Genomic DNA, 23,692 nt, shown 5'->3' on the forward strand with positions numbered 1-23,692 from the left:
GTGATGCCATCCAATCATCTCATCCTCTGTCGTCCCCTTCTCCTCCCACCTTCAATATTTCCCAGCATCAGGGTCCTTTCAAATGAGTCAGTTCTTCACCTCAGGTGGCCAAAGGATTAGAGTATCAGCTTCAGCACTATTCCTTCAATGGATATTCAGGACTGATTTCATTTAGCACAGACTGGTTGGATCTCCTTGCAGTCCGAGGGACTTTCAAAACTTTTCTCCAACACCACAGTTCAAAAGCATCAATTCTTCAGCACTCAGCTTTATTTATGGTTCAACTCACATCCATATATGACCACTGGAAAAACCATAGCTTTGACTAGACGGTCCTTTGTTGGAAAAGTAATGTCTCTGCTTTTTAATAGGCTGTCTAGATTGCTCATAACTTTTCTTCCAAGGAGCAAACATCTTTTAATTTTATGGCTGCAGTCAGCATCTGCAGTGATTTTGGAGACCCCCAAAATAGTTTGTTACTGTTTTCCCATTTATTTCCCATGAAGTGATGGGACCAGATGCCATGATCTTAGTTTTCTGAATGTTGAGTTTTAAGCCAACTTTTTCACTCTCCTCTTTCACTTTCATCAAGAGACTCTTTATTTCTTCACTTTCTGCCATTAGGGTGGTGTCATCTGCATATCTGAGGTTATTGATATTTCCAGCTTATGCTTCATCCATTCCAGCATTTCTCATGACATATTCTGCATATAAGTTAATATTATACAGTATTTATTTGATGAATATAATTTATCCTCATTAGGTAAGAGCATAGAGCTTTCTTCTAATCATTGCATATTTCACTAGATCCCTAAAATAGGGCTTAGTTATAAAGAAATTTAGATTAGGGAAATAAAGGACTAAGTATATAGAGACAAAAGTAACAAGGTCACATGAAATGAACCATTTACTGAATTTTCCCTTTTTTTGATGCATTTGTTTTCACCATTTATGATTTGTAAGTGATATATATATATCACCGGTGGCAAAATATTTTAAATTCATAATATATTTCCATTTTATTTTGCTGAATCATTTTCTGGGGATATGCTTAAATACAATTCAAGAATGTTATTTTAAATGTAATAGTAAGCCCTTCACCTTTTTTTCCTTTATTTCCACAAATGCATACATATTCACTAAAGTATAAATATGAATTGTGTGGCAGTGTTCTGTATAGAAAACAGCTGTTTGGTTAAAAAGCACAATTAGACCAGTTTTTTTTTTTTTTCTATTCCTTTCTTTTCTTCTCAAACATTTCCTATTTTTCTGTGAGTCTCTCCTCCAGAGTGACACATACACACAAAGCCACATGAGCACGCACTCGGTTATGTTTAATCAGGGCATAGTTCCAAAACAGGCATTGCAGTGTTTAATGGGTGAAACTGACATGTTCTGTATAATAGACTCATGGATTTCCTGCTTATGGTAATCTTCTGCAAACTACCAAAAAAATCCTTTAAAGTTAATCTGACTATTAAAAGTAAGCCTTAATATGAAAGTGGAATGGGAGTGACTTAATAGAACTCAGAAGGAAATTGAGAGGGGGTCAGCTCTTGTTAAAATGTTAACTTTATTATATAGTTTTTTAAACATAAATATTTTTTTCTACTCCACCATTTTATCTCTGGACTTTTATTTGTGTATTTAAATTTCCTTTTTTACACAAAAAGTAACATACAGTGTGAACTCTTCTGCATTTTTCTTTTTTTTACTTTAACTCCATACACTAAAAACCACTGTATATTGCTTCATAGAGTATCATTATTATTTTTTAACCTGTATAAAACTATATTGTATGGCCTGTACTTTTGCATTTTAACTGTTTCTGATATTTGTAATCATAAATAATGCTGAAGTAAATAATTTTGTACATATTGTATCTTGAACAGTTTCCCTCCCCAGAGTGGTACCCTTAGTACAACTGATGAACCTACAGAGATACTTACTTTGGGTTTGAATTTGCTTTCCCTACCCACCATGCATCTCCCAGCAATGTCACTTATGGACTTCCTGAATATCTATATATCTCTGTATTTTTGACAAAAAAGCTCACTTCATAAAGAAGTAAGGCAATTGGAAAGTAAAAAATGAGTTTCACTTCCTACATACCCAGAAGCATCTCACTTCATAACAACATAGCCTAGAGAAGACAAATATATTGCCAACAACACCTTATGACAACGGCATGCTGTCTCATGGGACATGCAAACACTTGGACTCGGTGACCAATGGTGTGGTTTTTCCCCACTGACAGAATTAATGAGTTGAAAAAGGTATGACACCTCTTACTATTACATAAAAAAAAGAAAAAAAACACAAATTAAAACTATACTGACATACTATTTCTCTCCTATCTCACTGGAAAATTTCTAAAGCACGTGAGTAAAGTGTTGATGAGTGTGTGGAAACAGACACTTTTATACATTGCTAGTAAACATGAAAAATGGAACAAATCCTATGGAAGGGAACTTGACAATATCTAACTAATCTACACATCCATCTAGGTTGCTTCCATGTCCTGACTATTATAAACAATGCTGTGATGAACATTGGGGTACACGTGTCTCTTCAATTCTGGTTTCCTCACTGTGTATGCCCAGCGGTGGGATTGCTGGGTCATAAGGCAGTTCTAGTTCCAGTTTTTAAAGGAATCTCCACACTGTTCTCCATAGTGGCTGTACGAGTTTGCATTCCCACCAACAGTGGAAGAGGGTTCCCTTTTCTCCACACCCTCTCCAGCATTTATTCCTTATAGACTTTTGGATCACAGCCATTCTGACTGACGTGAAATGGTACCTCATTGTGGTTTTGATTTGCATTTCTCTGATGATGAGTGATGTTGAGCATCTTTTCATGTGTTTGTTAGCCATCTGTATGTCTTCTTTGGAACAATGTTTATTTAGTTCTTTGGCCCGTTTTTTGATTGGGTCGTTTATTTTTCTGGAATTGAGCTGCAGGAGTTCCTTGTATATTTTTGAGATTAGTTGTTTGTCAGTTGCTTCATACGCCATTATTTTCTCCCATTCTGAAGGCTGTTTTTTCACCTTGCTTATAGTTTCATTTGTTGTACAGAAGTTTTTAATTTTGATTAGTTCCCATTTGTTCATTTTTGCTTTTATTTCTAGTATTCTGGGAGGTGGGTCATAGAGGATCCTGCTGTGATTTATGTCAGAGAGTGTTTTGCCTATGTTCTCCTCTAGGAATTTTATAGTTTCTGGTCTTAATGTTTAGATCTTTAATCCATTTTGAGTTTATTTTTGTATATGGTGTTAGAAAGTGATGTTATTTTAAACAGAAAATTAATCCCAAACTCTATTCAGGATATTGATATCTCTGATATAACACATGGCATTTATTAATGGGTCTTGTTACTGTTGTTGCTTTTTAATTTTGCAGAATATTGCCTATGTTTCTCTTTCCAATGAAATTATTCAGCTTTCTTTCTCTAGTCCCAATGTATAGCCTGAAAACTAATAGACATCAAATTAACTTTATTAGATTAAAAGACAAAGCATGATATAGCAGGCCTGGTATTGATAGTCTCATGAAAAGATGCATGTTTGAGCAAAAATTATGAAATCATATTCGAGACATTTAATGTTAACTCATTGGCAGTTGTACCTCTGCTGACTGCACAGAACAATAGGAAGAAGCAAAGATCATGTGTTGCATTTAATTCTGAGAAAGGTTTTCCAAAATTTTCCATATATGCTGGTAGGGCGTCTTCAGATACTGGTTTCTGAATATAACTTTCATGTCAGAACATACTACCTGCATGAGAAGAATATCGCTTTCTAGCAGAACCATTATTCTGATTGGTAAAGGGTAGAAAAGAGAGATTTTCCAGCCATGGCTGGCTCGTCGACCTCTTCAATACAAGATCACTTCTGTAAACTTCATTTCCTTCAGCTAATATGAAAAGAAAGCCTTCCCTAATTTGATTCTCTGGGTTTGACCACTTATTCAGGCTCAGAAATCTTGCTTTTAACTGGGTGACTTGCTCTGAATATGCCTTTTAACATTCTGTCTATTATTATTTCCTTTGAGATATCCTTATTTTCCTCACTGAGGATGGTGACTGAAGTCATGAAATTAAAAGATGTTTGCTCCTTGGAAAGAAAGCTATGACAAACCTAGACAAAGTATTAAAAAGCAAAGACATCACTCTGTGGATAAAGGTACATATAGTCAAAGCTATGGTTTTTCCAGCAGTCATGTATGGATGTGAGAGTCAGACCATAAAGAAGGCTAGGTGCTGAAGAGTTGATGCCTTCTAATTGTTGTGCTCAGGAAGACTCTTGAGAGTCCTTTGGCCTGCAAAGAGAGCAAACTGGTCAATTCTAAAGGAAGTCAATGCTGAATATTCATTAGAAGAACTGATGATGAAGCTGAAGCTACAATACTTTGGCCACCTAATGGGAAGAGACTCATTGGAAAAAAATCCTGATGCTGGGAATGATTGAGTTTAGGAGGAGAAGGGGGCAACAGAGAATGACATGGTTGGATGGCATCACAGACTCAACAGACATGAGTTTAAACAAACTGTGGGAGATAGTAAAGGATGGGGAAGCCTGGCATGCTGCAGTCCATGGGTCACAGAGTCAGTCATAGCTGAGTGAATGAACAACAACGACATAGGATATTAAATATAGATCCTTGTGTGTGTATACACATGCACGTGTGCACACACGCATGCACACACACACACACACACACACTAGGACCTTGCTGGTCATCTATTTTGTAAATAATAGTTTGTATCTGCTAATCCTAAACTCCAAATTTGCCCCCCATACCCTTTTTCTCCTTTGGTAACGATCAATTTATTTTCTATGTTTGTGAGTCTCTTTGTTTTGTAAATAAGTTCATTTGCATCATTTTTTTAGATTCCACATATAAATAATATCATTCCATATTTGGATATTTGTCTCTCTCTTTATGAGTTGCTTCATTTAATATGATAATCTCTAGGTCAATCCATGTTGCTGTGAATGGTATTATTTTATTCTTTTTTATGGCTAATATTCCATTGTATATATGTACCATATTTTTATCCATTCATCTGTCAACAGACATTAAGATTGCTTTCATGCCTTAGCTATTGTAAATAACACTACTAGGACCATAAGGGAGCATATATCTTTTCGAATTATAGTTTTATTCAGATATATGCTGAGGGTTGTGATTGCTGGATCATATGGCAATTTTATTTTAGATTTTTAAGGAAGGTCAGTAAGTTTTCCACAGTGGCTGCACCAGTTTGCATTCCCACCAACAATGTACTAGGATCCCCTTTTCTCCACAAGCTCTCTGCTGCTGCTGCTGCTGCTAAGCTAGCATTTATTAGTAGTAGTTTTTTTTTTTTTTAATGATGGCTATTTTGATTGGTGTGAGGTGATACTTCGTTGTAGCTTTAATTTACCTTTCATGAACAACTATTGTTGTTGAGCATCTTTTCATGTGCCTGTTGGCCATCTGTATGTTTTCTTTGTAAAAATGTCTAATCAGGTCTTCTGGCAATTTTTTTCATGGATTGTTTGCTATTTTGGTGTGTTGTTGTGATTGAGTTATATGGGCTGTTTGTAACTTTTGGAAATTAAGCCCTTGTCATTTGCATGGTTTGCAAAAATTTTTACCCAGACCTAGGTTGTTTTTTCATTTTGCTTATGCTTTCTTATGCTGGCAAAAACTTTTATGTTTCATTAGATTCTATTTATTTATTTTGATTTTTAGTTCTATTACCTTAGAGATTGAACTAAGAATATGTTGCCATGATTTATTTATTTCTCTATGCAAATAGACTCTCTCTTCTTATGGACACACAGTATGATTCATTTCTCTTTGTGATTTGTGTTTTTGCTATGGAATATTTGTAGTTTAAATTCTTTGTAAGATCAGAATCACAGGCAGTTTCAACAAACAAATGTAATTACAGAATCTTAAAAATATGTTTTATTTAAATATATTATTTAATCAGAGTAGAGTATTTAAAAGGGTTTTTTTTTTTAAGGATTGAAGTGAGTGTCATTTTCTTATTTATTTCACTCAATTACTGAGCTGGAATAAAGATTAAATTCACTGAGACAAGGAGAGGGGTGAACACACACACGAACATACACAAACTCAAACAGAAATGGAAAAATAATAACTTGGTAGTGGGAAATGCACCCTTATGGAATATGCTAAAGCTACAAAGAAGCAATTAAACGGCCAATTAAAATTAACATCTTATAAACATTGGGGAAACATTAAGGTAACAAAGAGATCAATAGTCACATGGGGATGCAGGATCCACGTCCCGTTTGACTGCATCCGGCTGCATGTGATCTTATTTTAACTGCCTCTGAGATTAGAGTTTATGCCTTTAGAGGACTGATGCCACAACCAAAACCTGTAATCCCGTCCTCAAGGTTATGCAACCCTCCTCAAGAAAAAACAAATAAAAGGCAGCCGTGTGTATACGTTCAAAACGTGTCTCAGATTCTTACAAAAAGGTAATTCAAATCCATTTCCTTTAGAAAATGAAAATCTTCTTTTCATTTTTGTGCAACTGAGTTATTTGGATTTCTAATAAAAAAGAAAACAATAAACTAGAAAAGTTAGTAATGGGGAGGATGCTGTTAAGTACTTGGTGCTGCCATTGATTAATGTGGACAGGTACAGTGTGTGCTAATATTAATACATGGCATTAATTTGATAGTGTGCTTTGTATTGAAGGAGTCATTTGGTTTAAGTTAAAACATGACAAAATCATGCTTATGAATATGGTAAATGTCAAAATGATGATTATTTGAAATGGAATTTTTTTACTGCATGGGGAATACAGAAGCAATTTTCAAGAGTTGATACATAGATTTTATTTTATTTTTTAAATTTATTTATTTTAATTGGAGGCTAATTACTTTACATAGATTTTAGAGTTGTAGAATATGAAGAGTGGTCCTGAGGAGAAAAAATTGCATTGAGTTAAACTCACGTACCTATTCAGACCATGGGAGGGCCTTCAGCTAGAATAGTTTGGTTCTTTGCATTTTGGATGTAGGCTAGAAGAGAAAGTACAGAATATATGTGTGTATATATATATATATTGCATTTGCAGAAACTGAAGTGAAATATGTGTACTTAGCCCAATAATTTGAGAATCCTTCAACCGAGGTGCACTTTAACACGGAGAATAGCTTAATAAATGCCAATGCTTATTCTTGGAGAAGGAAACGGCAACCCACTCCACCATCCTTGCTTGCAAAAATCCCATGGACAGAGGAGCCTGGTGGGCTACAGTCTGTGGTGTCGCAAAGAGTCGGACATGACTGAGCAACTAAGCACGATGTGTATTCATTTGTCCACTAGTTTTCCTCTTGCTCCACTTGTTCTGTATATTATGCTCTGTTACCCTAGATTTTTTTTTTCATGTGTGATTGATTTTATTAGACCTACCACTTCCTGTAAACTTTTGAGAGGAAAATATTAAGAATGAATTCAACTTTAAGCATAAAATTTCTGTAATAAATGGCCAGAAAAAATTATACTGTGCTCACTGAGTTCATCCTGTTGGGCTTAGCAGACTCACTGGAGTTACAGATTACCCTATTTTGCCTTTTTTCTGTGAATTATACACTTACAGTTGTGGGGAATGTTGGAATGATTCTCCTAATCGGAATTGATTCCCAGCTTCATACACCCATGTATTTCTTCCTGGCTAACCTGTCCTTTGTGGATGTTTGTTACTCATCCACCATCACCCCAAAGATGCTGGTAGATCTATTATCAGAAAAGAAGTCCATCTCCTTTGCTGGCTGCTTTCTGCAGATGTATTTCTTTATAGCCTTGGCCACGACTGAATGCATCCTTTTTGGGTTAATGGCCCATGACTGCTATGTGGCCATATGCAACCCTCTCCTTTACTCCTTGATCATGTCCAGGACGGTCTGCCTGAAAATGGCAGCAGGGGCTTTTACAGCAGGACTGTTGAACTCTGTGGTGAACACCAGTTGTGTAAGCAGCTTGCCATTCTGCGGTTCCAATATCATCAATCACTTCTTCTGTGACAGTCCCCCACTTTTTAAGCTCTCATGTTCTGACACACGCCTGCATGAAAGCATCTTGTCCACATTCGCTGGTGTGAATATGGTTGGGGCTCTGCTGGTGATCCTCACCTCCTACTGCTACATTCTCTTCTCCATCTTCCGCATGCATGCAGGGGAGGGGAGGCGCAAAGCCTTCTCCACGTGTGCGTCTCACCTGACAGCCATCAGGCTGTTCTATTCCACCTCCATCTACACTTATCTCAGACCTTCCTCCAGCTACTCCCTGACTCAGGACAAAGTGGCTTCGTGTTCTACACAGTGGTCATCCCCGTGTTGAACCCTCTGATCTACAGCCTCAGGAACAGGGAAGTGAAGAAGGCTTTATGGAATGTGACTACTATGAAACGGATTCCCTCATTTCTGTGATTGATTAATTTTCTGAACTAAATAGAACATGCAATTTAACTTTCAGAAACTGGATCAAGCTTATCTTCATTAAAACTTTGTCTGTATAATCATGTTCTGGTAATGTTCATGGACACGAGTCCTGTTAGATATAACTTATCAAACTTATGTAAGATTATGAAACTTTTTTCTAATCATTGTATGTGTTCCTATAGATTTCTAAAATGTGATTTATTCATAAAGCTGTCTTGATTACGGAAATAAAGGGTTAAGTATATGGAGATAACTTTTGCAATGTCACATGTATCTAGTTGTGTATTATATTTGTAATTGTCAGCTTTTTAAATGTATTTTTTCAACATTTATGATCTGTAAAGGATTGTATATATCACATGTGCCAAAATGTTTTCAAAGTAGATTTCCATTTTATTAAATTAGGGAGGTAATGCTTAAATCAAAAAACAGGAATATCATTTAACTGCTATAGTAAACATGTGGACTTTCATTTCCTTTATCCCCATAAACACATACTTATTCATTAAGAATATATAGGAATTTGTTTAAATGTATTTTGTTTAGAAAACTGCTGTCTGGTTAGAAGGCACCAACTGCAACAGCTTTTCTTCTCTTCCCATCTTTTCTTCTCAAAAGTTTCCTGTTCTCTCACATTTCATCTCCCAGACTGATCCACATATTATACACAAAGCCACATGCAATCACAGTCAGCTACAGCAGAGTTTAATCAATGTATAGTTCAAAGTGTGTAGACTGATCTTTGAAGGATAAAGCAGACTCATATCCTAAAAACAGTCTCAGGGATTCCCTAATTATGGAAATATTCTACCAGTCACCAACAAAATCCATTAAAGTTAATCTGTATATTATATTAAAGGTAAGCAATAATATATAGATGGAATGGAGTGGCATAGTAGAATTCTGGAGGAAATTTAGTGGGGTTCAGGGCTTGCTAAGATGCTAACCACACTTAGAACTTTTGGAGGGATATTCCCTGTGGCTCTTCCCTTGCCCTTGCTACTGAAATTGCTCCTGATAGAAGTTGCAATATTGAAGTCATCTGGGATATAACAAAGCAGATCCCATGACCTGTCACACCATCCAATGCCCTCTGCTGTCCATATAGTCCAGCAGGGTCTGATGAATATTCATGTAGGCATGTAATTAGAAGTTAGTATCTCCTTCTAATTTATTTCACTTAAAAACAGAGCTTCCATGTTGGCTCAGTTGGTAAAGAATTTTCCTGCAATGCAGGAGACCTGGGTTCAATCCCTGGGTTGGGAAGGTCCCTGGAGAAGGAAACGGCAATCCGTTCCAGTATTCTTGCCTGGAGAACTCTGTGGACAAAGGAGTTCAGCGGGCTACAGACCAGGGGGTCCCAAAGAGTCAGACACAACTGAGTGACTAACATACTTTCAAGAACAGAGCTAGACTGAAGGTTAAATTCAGCCAGAGAGTGTAGGGGTACACACACACACACAAAGGGAAGAATCAGAATTTGGTAGAGGATTATGTAACCATTGGAATAAGCTAAAACTTCAAAGAAAGAGCAAATTAAATAGATCTTTTTTTTTAAATTTGGCAAATAAATAACTTTGAAATAGCAGAGAAATCAGCAAGTTCCATACAGCGTTTAATCACATCTACTTGCACATGATCATATTTAAATACTTCTGAGACTGCAATTTCTACCTTTAGAGGATTCATGACACAATTAAAACCTATAATCCAGTCCCTATGGTTACCCAACCTTCTTTAAGGAGAACAAAATAAAAGGATAGCAAAATGCATATACTCAGAATGTGTCTCAAATTTTTACAAAGTGGTCATTCAAAATTTCACTGCTTTACATTTCATTTAAAACATGAAAATTGCATTTTTATGTTTTTGTGTGTGTGTGTGTGTGTGTGTGTGTGTGTGCCTCACCTGAGTTATTAGGGATTCTAGTAAAAACAGAAATAATAGATTAGACAAGTTAGTACTGAGAAAAATGCTGTTCAGTACTTGGTGCAGTCTCTGCCATTCACCGCCATAAATAGTTATAATGTGTGCTACCACACGGCATTAATCTGATAGTGTGCTTTGAAAGAAGAATACTTATTTGTGTGCCTTAATACACTACAATATCACCATTAAGAATATGATAGATGCCAAAATATCAGTTATCGAACTGGGCTATTTCTTGCTGCCTGGAGAAGACACAAGTGATTTCCAAGTGACCATGCATACATTTTGGAGTTGAAGAATATAGAGAGCAGACTTGAGGAGGAAAAAAAAAAGTGATTTCAGTTAAATTCAAATGCCTGCTCAGAGAATGGAAAAAAAAAAAAAAACTTCAGCAAGAATAATTCTGTACTTTGCATTTGGATATGGAAGGGAAAGAATAGAACATAGATGCTGCACTCGAAAAAGAACCTTAGGTGATGTATCTGTGTTTAGATGAGTCACTTGCAGATCCCTCAGTCCAGAATTAATACAGCCAATTACTTAATAAAATCCAGTGCTTATTCATTTGTCTGGTAGTTCTCCTCTGACTCTGTTTACCGTGCTCTGTTGTCCTAGGTTTCTTTTCCATATATGTTTTACTTTATCAATATTTCTATTTCTGGTAAATTGTGCAATGGGAAATATGCACACCCAGTTTAAGTTTAAGCATACTGTATCTGTAATCAATGGGCAGAAAAAATTGCACTTCACTCACAGAGTTCATCCTGTTGGGATTAACAGATACATTGGAGCTACAGGTAATCCCCTTTTGCCTTTTCTTGGTGATTTACATGCTTACCGTTGTGGGAAATGTTGGGATGATCCTCTTAATCAGGACTGATTTCAAACCTCATACGCCCATGTATTTCTTCCTGGCTAACCTGTCCTTTGTGGACGTTTTTTATTCCTCCACCATCACTCCAAAGATGTTGGTAGATTTATTATCCGGGAAGAAGACAATCTCTTTTGTTGGCTGCTTTTTGCAGATGTACTTCTTTATACACTTTGCCACACCAAATGCATCCTTTTGGCGTTAATGGCCTATGACTCTATGTGGCCATAAGCAACCCTCTCCTTTACTCCTTGATCATGTCCAGGATGGCCTGCATAGAAATGGCAGTGGGGGCTTTTACAGCAGGACTGTTGAACTCCACGGTAAACACCAGTTATGTAAGCAGCTTACCATTCTGCAGTTCCAATGTCATACATCACTTCTTCTGTGACAACACCCCCCCACACACACTTTTTAAGCTCTCCTTTCTGACACATGCCTGCATGAAAGCATCTTTTCCACGTTTACTGGTGAATATGGTCGGAACTCTGCTGGTGACCCTCACCTTCTACTCCTACATGCTCTCTCATGAAGTTGTCATCCGCCGCAACCATCTGTGGTCCATGTGGTTCATCTCGGTCAATAAATATTCATGTAGGCACGAGGTTAGTAGTTATTTTCTCCTTCTGATTAATTCCACTCAAGAACAAATGTGGAATAAAAGTTAAAATTACTCTGCTAAGGGGAGGGATACACAGAAACCCACACAGGGAAGGACAGTAGTATGGTAGTAGGTTATATACCCGTTTGGACTAAGCTGCTAACACCACAAAGAAAGAGACAATTAAATAACCATTTTTATTTATTTATTTTTAATTGTCACCCAGCATCTTTTTTTAAAAAAATTTTACTTTATTTTACTTTACAATACTGTATTGGTTTTGCCATACATCAACATGCATCCGTCACGGGTGTACACGTGTTCCCCATCCTGAACCCCGCTCCCACCTCCCTCCCCATACCATCTCTCCGGGTCATCCCAGTGCAAGTCTATAAGCAATAAATGCTGGAGAGGGCGTGGAGAAAAGGGAACCCTCTTCCACTGTTGGTGGGAATGCAAACTAGTACAGCCACTATGGAGAACAGTGTGGAGATTCCTTAAAAAACTGGAAATAGAACTTCCTTATGACCCAGCAATCCCACTGCTGGGCATACACACCGAGGAAACCAGAATTGAAAGAGACACGTGTACTGCAATGTTCATCGCAGCACTGTTTATAATAGCCAGGACATGGAACCATTTTTAAATAAAGTTATGTTCATCGCAGCACTGTTACAACAGCCAGGACCTGGAGCCATTTTTAAATAAAGCAATGTTCATCGCAGCACTGTTATAACAGCCAGGACATGGAACCATTTTTAAATAAAGCAAAGACTTTAAAAAGACAGAGATCAGGAGCCGTGTTGTGATGAAGATCACACTAGTGTTTGATTCCATCTCTCTGGGTGTGATCACATTTTAATTACTTTTGAGACTTCAGCTTCTGCCTTTAGAGGATTGATTTCACAATCAAAATCCATAAATCAGTCCCCAAGTGCGCCCAACCCTGTTTAAGAACAAAATAAAAGGGCAGCAATGTGTATATACTCAGAAGATGCCTCACATTTTTACAAAGAGCTGATTCATATTTTTACTGATTTTTATTTCATTTAAAACATGAAAACTGTCTTCATTTTATTTTTGTGCCTCAACAGATTTATTAGGGATTTTGATGAAAAAGAAAATACTTAACTAAAAAGTTAGTACTGAGAAGAATGCAATAAGAACTTGGTACTGTCATTCACTGCCGTGGACAGGTATAGTGTCTGTTAATATATGGCATTCATTGGACAGTGTGGTTTGTGATGAGGATGGTTACTGGTTTACTACAGAATCATTCTTAACAATATGCTGTGCTGTGCTTAGTCACTCAGTCGTGTCTGACTCTTTGCGACCCCATGGACTGTAGCCCACCAGGCTCCTCTGTCCATGGAATTCTCCAGGCACGCATACTGGAGCAGGTTGCCTTGCCCTCCTCTTCTAAACAATATAATACATGCCCAAATTTTGGTTATTTGAAATGGGCTGCTTTTGCTGCTTGGAGAACACAAAAGCAATTTCCAGGTGGTGATGCATGAATTATTGAGTTGAAGAACATATAGAGTGATCTTGAGGAGAAGAAAAAAAATGTATTTGAGTTAAAATTAAGTGTCTGTTCAGAAGATATGGGAGAGACTTCAGCAAGAACACGTCTCTATTTTATATTTTGTATGTGGGCTAAATGAGAAAGAATACAACATAGATACTGGCACCCCACTCCAGTCCTCTTGCCTGGAAAATCCCATGGACGGAGGAGTCTGGAAGGCTGCAGTCCATGGGGTCGCTGAGGGTCTGGCACGACTGAGCAGCTTCGGTTTCACTCTTCAGTTTCATGCATTGGAGAAAGAAATGGCACCCCACTCCAGTGTTCTTGCCTGGAGAATCCCAGGGACGGGGGAGTCTCGTAGGCTGCCATCTATGGGGTCACACAGAGTCGGACACGACTGAAATGACTTAGCAGCAGCAACTGGATTTGCAAAAAAAAAAAAAATTAATCTGAAATGAAATACGCTGGCCTTGACCAGTCATTTTTTAATCCCTCAACCCAAATGTGATACAACTGCTTAATAAATTCCAAGAGTTATTAATTTTCTTCTACTAACTTAACTGTTATGTCAGTTTCAGTATTTATTATGCTCTATGATCCTAGGTGTTATGTTTTCTATATGCCAACCACTAAAAATCATTCATATTTGTACTATTTTCTGCAAACTTTGTGCCTAATGCAAACTTAAGCATATTATACCTGCGACACCTAATGTAAATTTAAGCATACTGTACCTGTGACAAATGGCCAGAAAAAATTATACTCTGCTGACTGAGTTCATCCTGTTGGGCTTAACAGACACATGGGAGCAGCAGGTTTTCCTCTTTTTCTTTTTTTCTGTGATTTACACAGTGACAATTGTGGGGAATGTTGGGATGATCCTCTTAATCAGAGTGGATTCCAGACTTCACACACCCATGCACTTCTTCCTGGCTAACCTGTCCTTTGTGGATGTTTGTTACTCATCCACCATCACCCCAAAGATGCTGGTAGATCTATTATCAGAGAAGAAGTCCATCTCATTTGCTGGCTGCTTTCTGCAGATGTACTTCCTTATAGCCTTGGCCACAACTGAATGCATCCTTTTTGGGTTAATGGCCCATGACCGCTATGTGGCCATATGCAACCCTCTCCTTTACTCCTTGATCATGTCCAGGACGGTCTGCCTGAAAATGGCAGCAGGGGCTTTTACAGCAGGACTGTTGAACTCTGTGGTGAACACCAGTTGTGTAAGCAGCTTGCCATTCTGCAGTTCCAGTATCATCCATCACTTCTTCTGTGACAGTCCCCCACTTTTTAAGCTCTCATGTTCTGACACACGCCTGCATGAAAGCATCTTGTCCACATTCACTGGTGTGAATATGGTTGGGGCTCTGCTGGTGATCCTCACCTCCTACTGCTACATTCTCTTCTCCATCTTCCGCATGCATGCAGGGGAGGGGAGGCGCAAAGCCTTCTCCACGTGTGCATCTCACCTGACAGCCATCAGGCTGTTCTATTCCACCTCCATCTACACTTATCTCAGACCTTCCTCCAGCTACTCCCTGACTCAGGACAAAGTGGCTTCGTGTTCTACACAGTGGTCATCCCCGTGTTGAACCCTCTGATCTACAGCCTCATGAATAAGTAAAGATGGCTTTATGGAATGTAATTACTAGGAAAATGGTCCCTTCACTTCTGGGATTGTTTGGTGAATTTTCTGCATTAAATAGAGTACACTGAAATTTGAAAAGCTAGACTCAAGTTAGTTTTTCATTAGAATATTTTCGAATTAATCAAATCCATTCATATTCACATACATGTATCCAATTAGATATAAGCAAAGTTACCAAAGTTATATGTAAAACTGGGGAAGTGTCATCTAATCATTCTATATTTATTTTGGGTTCTTAGAAATAGGGATAACTTGTAAAGAAATTTGGACTATGAAAATAAGCAATTCAGTATTTAGAGTCAAAATCGACAATATCACATGAAACCAGCCATGTAGAGTATTTGCAACTGTCAATTTATTTTTTCCTGGTGCATGTTTTTTCACAATTTATAGTTCGTGAGAGAGTGTTATATCCAACCTATATCAAACTTTTTAAACTTTAAAATAGATTCCAGTTTTATTTATGGAATTATTTCCTGCAGAGTTGTTTAAGTCTAAATTCAGGATTATCCTTTTAATAGCAACAGTAAACATGCCAACTATCATTTCCTTTATCCCTGGAAAAACACACATATCTGTTAAAGAAAAAATATGAATTGGTGTAAAAGAGTGCTATTTAAAAAACTGCTGTCTGACTTTGAATGCACAAATTTATGCTAGTTTTTCTTCTATTCTTTGTCTTCTTCTCAAAAGTTCCCTACCATTCTCTCACTTCCTCTGTCCCAGATGATATTAGTACCTAAACACAGACACACACATACTCAGCTAATCACGTTTCAAAGGAAAATAAACAGTATACCGTCAAGAAGGTAAAATGCAAATGGCTAAGTGTAGAAGAATAAAAACTCCAATGTAAAGGAGCTGAATTATGTGAAAATATGTAGACTGTAGAGGTTAATGTGCACATAACTTCACTGCAAATGCGTAGTGGTAGTGGCAGCGGTAGTTGTTTGGTTGCATCCGATTCTTTGCCACCCCACGCGCTGTAGCCCGCCAGGCTCCTCTACCCAAGAGATTCTCCAGGCAAGAATACCGGAGTAGGTTGCAAATATATAACTTATTGCAACTAGATAGCTTTGTTGTCAATCTGTAGCCTTATAGAAAAAATTTTAAAACAAATAGCTTTATTGAAACTATATGGGATGTATGTCAAATGAAAGTGCGGCACCAGAAAACAGAAATGTGGTCATTTTTTGCTTAGCTGAGATATAATTTACTGCCTTGGATGGGAAATTGACATGTACTTATGTTAGCGTTCTCTTTAAACTCTTAATACTAGCCCTTCTGTGGACACATTGCTATGTCTAAAACTCTGAATTTGTGAATTGGGCTCAAAGCGTTAAATCTCCTGAAATTGTATTATCATGTTTCCCTTTGTTATAAAATAAATAAGATGTAAAAACATAATTTATTACTCATGGTTGCATTGTGTGTCAGTCATTAACTCATGGGTAAAGGAGAACAGAAAGATGAAAAATGAAATGCATACGTACTATTTATATATCTGTTTGATTATCCTCTATCTCCCTGATGTTTGACTTTAAATTTTCTCCAGTCAATACTGAGGAAGATATGGAAAACAATTCCCAGTCTAAAAAAAATAAATAAATACAACTACAGAAGTAAAGAGATAAACACTTTCTCTTGGTTCTTATTTAAACAGCTGCAGTAAATAGTTTGGTTGAACCATCTTTGTATAACAGGCACTGTGGACTCAATCACTTGTGGCCAGGTGAGTGCTTTCACATGCTCGTTCAATGGCTATGTGGAATGTGGGAGATGAGTGTGAAGAATGCTCTTAGATAATTTAGGCAGAGGGAGAGTAGAGAGAAAAAAGCAGTGCATCTGTGCTAACTTGGTTAAACTCTGATAAAGATAGGAAACTCCTGCATTTTTAAGATCTGAGTGTTCTAAAGCACAGTATTTGCAAAGAGTCGGGTGCTACTGAGTGACAGACACACACACGTCCTAATTTAGAGAGAAGTTGAAGGTGAAGTGAAGTCGCTCAGTCGTGTCCGACTCTTTGCGACCCCATAGACTGTAGCCCGCCAGACTCCTCTGTCCATGGAATTCTCCAGGCAAGAATACTGGAGTGGGTTGCCAATTCCTTCTCCAGGGGATCTTCCCAACCCAGGGATCAGACCCAGGGATAGAACCCGGGTCTCCCCCATTGCGGGCAGACACTCTAACCTCTGAGCCGTAAACAATCATTCAGGGACAGGTGGCTTTGGTATTTTCCACTGATGACTCCCATGGGCTTCTGGTGTCATTTTGCGGCTTTGCAGCCAAAATAAGGAGGAGTGGAATTCTAGGAGATGTCCTCTTGTTACCGAGTCCAAGTTCGCTCTGCTCTCCACAAGACAGGCCAGTGACTGAATCTGAGAGACAAGGCGTTGAGGCAAGGAAAAGGGCTTTATTCAGAAAGCAGCTGACCCTGAATATTCACTGGGAGGACTGATGCTGAAGCTGAAGCTCAAATACTCAGCCTGATGTGAAGAGCCGACTCATTCTTAAACGACCTTGATGCTGGGAAAGACTGAGGGCAGGAAGAGGAGGGGTGACAGAGGATGAGATGGTTGGATGGCATCACTCAATTGTCATGAGTTTGAGTGAACTCAGGGAAACAGAGAAGGACAGGGACGCCTGATGTACTGCAGTCCATGGGGTCCCAAAGAGTCAGACGTGACCGCGACCGAACAATAACTGTCACATATGGTTGATTGTTCTCTCGAGGCCAGCTGTTTCCATGACATTTTCTTCAGCCATTTATTTTGGTCCCCTGGCCCTGGTCAAAATTCTCCTCCTTTGATAATTCTTGCTTTGCTGACTTTATGGCCTTGGGTTTCTGCGGTCAAGTCAGGAGGAAGGAGCAGGAAAGTTGTAGGAAGGGGAACACCTTCCAGAGCTCAAAAGGGGACCCTCGTCTAACGCTCAGAGATGAATTGTCCAAGGAGGCACACTTGGTGACAAAGCAAGAGACTTTATTGGGAAGGAGTGCCCGGGCAGAGGCCAGGGCGGTGAGGGAGCCCAGAAGGACTGCTCTGCCTCGTGACTCACAAGCTAGGGATTTACGTTGATGGAGTTGATTTCCAGGCTGTCTTTGGCTGATCATTCTGAGTCAGGGTCCTTCCTGGTGGTGCAAGCATTGCTCAGCCAAGGTGGATGTCAACAGGAAGGCTTCTGGGACGTGGTAGGACTCATGGAGTCTCCATTTGACTTTTCCCAGATTGTGGAAAATCTGACCTTTCCCAGATTGTTGATGGTGTCTTGTTAGTTCCTTACCCGGACTTCCTCTGGTAAAATAATCCATGCAAATATGTACTAAGATGTCTAGTCAGGGTGGGTAGTTTCAGTCAGTGTGTTTCCCTAAGAGAAGCAATGTGAATACCACGCACATGAGTCAGCAACAAGGAATGCGTATTAACGAAGAATGCAAATTTCATTTCTCAGCAGTGGCAGGAGAACATGGTGAGGGGGGATGGGGAACAGAATCGCTCATCACACAGGTTTAATTTTGAGGGTCTTATTACACAACAGTAAAGATAAAAGAGAAAAATGTTAGCTATTACTATACTCGGGAATTAGACTTTGGAGTTCAAAGATTGTGATAGCTTGAAATGTACATTAATTTTTTATTGTTGTGTAATACATTATCAAAATTTTAGTTTAAACACACACACACACAGATACATATACAAAGACACACAGTAATTATTTCCAAGTTCTGTGGACCAGGATTCTTATCACTGAGTTGCATATTCTGTGTAGGGTCTCACAAGGTTGCAATCAGGGTATTATCCAGGGTTGTAGGGCCAGCTGAGGATTAACTGGAGAAAGACCCAGTTGTGTTGGCATAATTCAATTGTTTGCAGTTGTTAGACTGAAGGCGTCACTTCTGGCTAGATACTGGCTGCAGGCTCTCTGTTCCTTTCTGCGTGGTCCTCATCATAAGCAACAACTAATATGACAGATTGCTTCTTTAAGGCAGCGTGGGCAATAGAGCCTCCTACCGAGATGGATGTTACAGGCTTCTGTAATGGATTCTTTTTTTTTTTAATTTAAATGTATTTATTTTAATTGGAAGTTAATTACTTTACAATATTGTATTGGTTTTGCAATACATCAACATGAATCCACCATGGGTGTACACGTGTTCCCAATCCTGAACCCCCCTCCCTCCTACCTCCCCGTACCATCCCTCTGGGTCATCCAAGTGCACCAGCCTCAAGTATCCTGTATCCTGCATCAAACCTGGACAATTCATTTCATATACAATATTATACATGTTTCAACGCCATTCTCCCAAATCATCCCACCCTCTCCCTCTCCCACAGAGTCCAAAAGACTGTTCTATACCTCTGTGTCTCTTTTGCTGTCTCTCATACAGGGTTATCATTACCATCTTTCTAAATTCCATATATATGCGTTAGTATACTATATCAGTGTTTTTCTTTCTGGCTTACTTCACTCTGTATAATCAGCTTCAGTTTCATCCACCTCATTAGAACTGATTCAAATGTATTCTTTTTAATGGCTGAGTAATACTCCATTGTGTATATGTATCACAGCTTTCTTATCCATTCATCTGCTGATGGAAATCTAGGTTGTTTCCATGTCCTGGCTATTATAAACAGTGCTGCGTTGAACATTGGGGTACATGTGTCTCTTTCAATTCTGGTTTCCTCAGTGTGTATGCCCAGCAGTGGGATTGCTGCGTCATAAGGTAGTTCTATTTGCAGTTTTTTAAGGAATCTCCACACTGTTCTCCATAGTGGCTGTACTAGTTTGCATTCCCACCAACAGCGTAAGAGGGTTCCCTTTTCTCCACACCCTCTCCAGCATTTATTGCTTGTAGACTTTTGGATCACAGCCATTCTAACTGGAGTGAAATGGTACCTCATTGAGGTTTTGTTTGCATTTCTCTGATAATGAGTGATATTGAGCATCTTTTCATGTGTTTGTTAGCCATCTGTATGTCTTCTTTGGAGAAATGTCTATTTAGTTCTTTGGCCCATTTTTTGATTGGGTCATTGATTTTTCTGGAATTGAGCTGCAGGGGTTGCTTGTATATTTTTGAAATTAGTTGTTTGTCAGCTGCTTCATTTGCTATTATTTTCTGAAGGCTGTCTTTTCACCTTGCTTATCATTTCTTTTGTTGTACAGAAGCTTTTAATTTTAATTAGGTCCTATTTGTTTATTTTTGCTTTTATTTCCAATATTCTGGGAGGTGGGTCATAGAGGATCCTGCTGAGATTTATGTCGGAGAGTGTTTTGCCTATGTTCTCCTCTAAGAGTTTTATAGTTTCTGGTCTTACATTTAGATCTTTAATCCATTTTGAGTTTATTTTTGTGTATGGTGTTAGAAAGTGTTTTAGCTTCATTCTTTTACAAGTGGTTGACCAGTTTTCTCAGCACCACTTGTTAAAGAGATTGTCTTTTCTCCTTTGTATCTTCTTGCCTCCTTTGTCAAAGATAAGGTGTCCATAGGTGCGCGGGTTTATCTCTGGGCTTTCCATTTTGTTCCATTGATCTATATTTCTGTCTTTGTACCAGTACCATACTGTCTTGATGACTGTGGCTTTGTAGTAGAGCCTGAAGTCAGGCAGGTTTATTCCTCCAGTTCCATTCTTCTTTCTCAAGATTGCTTTGGCTATTCGCGGATTCTTACTTACATAATCATAGGCATCCTATCGTGTTTCCCTGCTTGGACTAGTAGCAGCAGACATGACCAACTACCCGCAATTGGAAGGTATTGACCGAAAGCATGGCTATCAGGAGGACCACAGACCCCACCTTGAGTTTGTCCATCATGGAAGGAAACTCACAGTGTTAATCTCCTAGCCATGCTGGTTTTATTCCTGGAGACAAGTTCCTGATCGAAGTACGGATAAATAGAACTGAAAGAATAGCACAGATGTCTCACTGAACTGATGGGGCAGAGATCAGAACTCGACAAAAGATCCTAAGGTCTGTCCTGAGGCACAAAACGTAAGGGAGGTGTGTTGGTGGCTGGGGCTGGGGACCGGCCAAATTGATAGACCTGTATTAAATTTTCCTAAGAGTCTCTGGGAGAATGATGGGATATGCATATCCCAGAGAAAGTTGCAGGAGGCTTCTGGGAAAATGGCTACCATATGGTTGCGGAAGGAATGGAGATACTAGAGATAAACCATAGGTCAGAGTTATAGGAGTTGCCTCCCAACCAGAACAGTCAACATCTGGGTATATTTGTGAGGTGGGCAGCAGTGGGCCTCTGGGCCAGACACCTGGTGCTGTCAAGTGGAGTAGAATTCAGCCTTTCTTCTCACTCCAATACTCCAAGGACAAAGCCAGTGATAAAAGCTGAGCCCTGCTAAAGCCAAGAGACAGGTAGGTGCTCACTCCTGAGGTCAAGGAAGACTTCCCTGTCTGCACATGTGCAGGAAGTTCTTAGGTGTTGAAAAGAGAGGGGGCCCCACCCTGTAATAAGTGGACATGCATCCATACACCTCTGTGGTGGGATCCATCTTAGAAAAAAAATGTGCACTCCTCTTGAGGAGGATCCAGGGACCAGTCGGGTTGAAGGAAGAAACAAAACAATCGGCCAAAGGTAAACAAACCCCGGAAGGACGGTCCTATGTGTGTGATTTACACACCTCCACAGTGCACTCCTCCTCACCCAGGACACACCCCTTCCTCTCAGGGTGTGTATCTCTGCTTCGTTTCTGATGTACTGTACTCCTCCTCATTAGAGACAATGTCCATACTCTTTCTTTCTGGTGGTGCATCTCTGCCCTGCTCCTGAGTTGGATAAACGAACTGTTTTCCTGTGTGATCTCCCATGCATTGAGCGATATCTCTAATAGTAAAATTTGTACCTGTTTTTACAGTTTTTCTCTTCTTGAAACATTCTTGTTTTCAGCTAGGGCAAGAGTCAGAGATGCTTTAATTCTAGCCCCTGGTGGTCTTGTGGCTAGGACGCTTGGTTTTCATCCCATGCACCATCAGTTCAGTTCAGTTCAATCGCTCATTAAATTACCTATAATATGGAAAGCTCAGGAAGACTAACCGACTGTCCAAAGGAAAAAGAAAAAGAATCAATTGAAAATGACTGCAAGATGTCTCAAGTGATGGATTTAGCAATGCCTCCCATAATCTCTTAATAATAGCCAAGGCCTTGAAATAAAATATAGCTAAACAAAGTTTGAGTTAAATACAGAGTTTCAGGGCTTCCCTGGTGGTTCAGATGGTAAAGAATCATCCTGCAGAGGAAGACCTGGGTTTGATCCCTATCTTGGGAAGATTCCCTGGTGAAGGGAATGGCTACCCTTTCCAGTACTCTGGTCTGGAGAGTTCCATGGACAGAGGAGCCTGGCATTCTACAGTCCACGGGGTAACAAAGAGTCAGACACGACTGCATGACTTTTACTTTCACACACAGAGACTTTCAACAAATACATAAAACCTGTAAAAAATGCACTGAAATTTCTAGAGTGAAAGGTAAGAAGAAAGGAAATGAAATATAATTAAAAGTAAGTGAAATGAAAAATTAATAGGATTAGATTTACAGTAATTTGGACATGGTCAAAGAAATGTCAGTGACCTTGAATTCAAATTCTGGAAAGAATAAAACCCATAACGTGAAAGAAAGTGAAGTCGTTCAGTCGTGTCCGACTCTTTGCGACCCTGTGGACTGTAGCCCACCAGGCTCCTCCATCCATGGGATTCTCCAGGCAAGAATACTGGAGTGGGTTGCCATTTCCTTCTCCAGGGGATCTTCCCGATCCAGGGATCGAACCCAGGTCTCCTGCATTGCAGGCAGACGCTCTAATCTCTGAGCCACCAGGGTGTTCACTAAACCATAAGGAGTACTTTAAAAATGATATAAAAAAGTCACAGCCTTAGGAACAGGAGGATTGTCTAAAATTGTCTAAAATATGAATAACTGAAGGCCAAGTGTAAAGCACTAACTATAGTGACAGAACAATTTTCAAATTTCTTGGAAATCATGAATATATGTACTACAGTGAGCCCCTTTAGAATGAATAAGAATAAAATCTATCACACCACAGTGAGACTGTTACAGAATGCAAAATTGTGTCCCTGATGCACAGTGAAGCGAGACACAGCTGAAACATCCCATTTTGGAGCAGAGAAAGCTTGACTTCAGGGCCATGCAAGAACAGGTGCCTCATACTCCAAAAACATTTGGAACTCTGACAAGTGTTTTAACAAAACATTTTTAAAGACCAGATGAGGGAGAGGTCCCAGTGTACATGGTCAGCTCATTAGGTATAATGCAATTAGGTATTTGGTTGATTCTGAGGTAGCAGAGCAGCTAACATTATCAATCATTAAGTGCCAGTAGGTCTGGAAATCAAGCAGCTAATTTCTTCCACTTGGCAGTGGTAATAGCATTTGAGGACTTCCCTGGTGGCTCAGCTGGTAAAGAATCTCCCTGTACAGCAGGAGACCAGGGTTTGATCCTTGGGTCGGGAAGATCCCCTGGAGAAGGGAATGGAAACTCACCCCACTGTTCTTGCCTGGAAAATCCCATGGACAGAGGAGCCTCGTGGGCTACAGTCCCAAAGAGTAGGACATGACCGAACAACTAACACCTGACTTCTTCAGCATCTGAAAAACCCAGGAAATACGTGTGAACTGC

At 39.1% G+C, this 23,692-nt stretch overlaps 1 protein-coding gene and 2 pseudogenes across 1 annotated transcript; all 3 read left to right on the top strand.

Moving 5' to 3' along the window:
- The first annotated feature begins 7,512 nt into the window (after positions 1 to 7,512).
- Positions 7,513 to 8,456, top strand: LOC138420654 (olfactory receptor 5F1-like; annotated as a pseudogene).
- A 2,840-nt stretch (positions 8,457 to 11,296) lies between these two features.
- Positions 11,297 to 11,936, top strand: LOC138421032 (olfactory receptor 5F1-like; annotated as a pseudogene).
- Positions 11,937 to 14,137: 2,201 nt separating this feature from the next.
- LOC138420655 (olfactory receptor 5F1-like) lies at positions 14,138 to 14,992 on the top strand. The gene has a single exon (XM_069553971.1). The coding sequence runs from the start codon at positions 14,138 to 14,140 to the stop codon at positions 14,990 to 14,992; it is 855 nt and encodes a 284-aa protein (XP_069410072.1).
- The last annotated feature ends 8,700 nt before the right edge of the window (positions 14,993 to 23,692 follow it).

Source organism: Ovis canadensis, chromosome 15, assembly GCF_042477335.2.
Source record: "Ovis canadensis isolate MfBH-ARS-UI-01 breed Bighorn chromosome 15, ARS-UI_OviCan_v2, whole genome shotgun sequence".
Lineage (NCBI taxonomy): Eukaryota > Metazoa > Chordata > Mammalia > Artiodactyla > Bovidae > Ovis > Ovis canadensis.

Excerpts from the sequence above, each read along its gene's own strand:
- LOC138420655 (XM_069553971.1), top strand. The coding sequence starts at position 14,138 with ATGGCCAGAAAAAATTATACTCTGCTGACTGAGTTCATCCTGTTGGGC.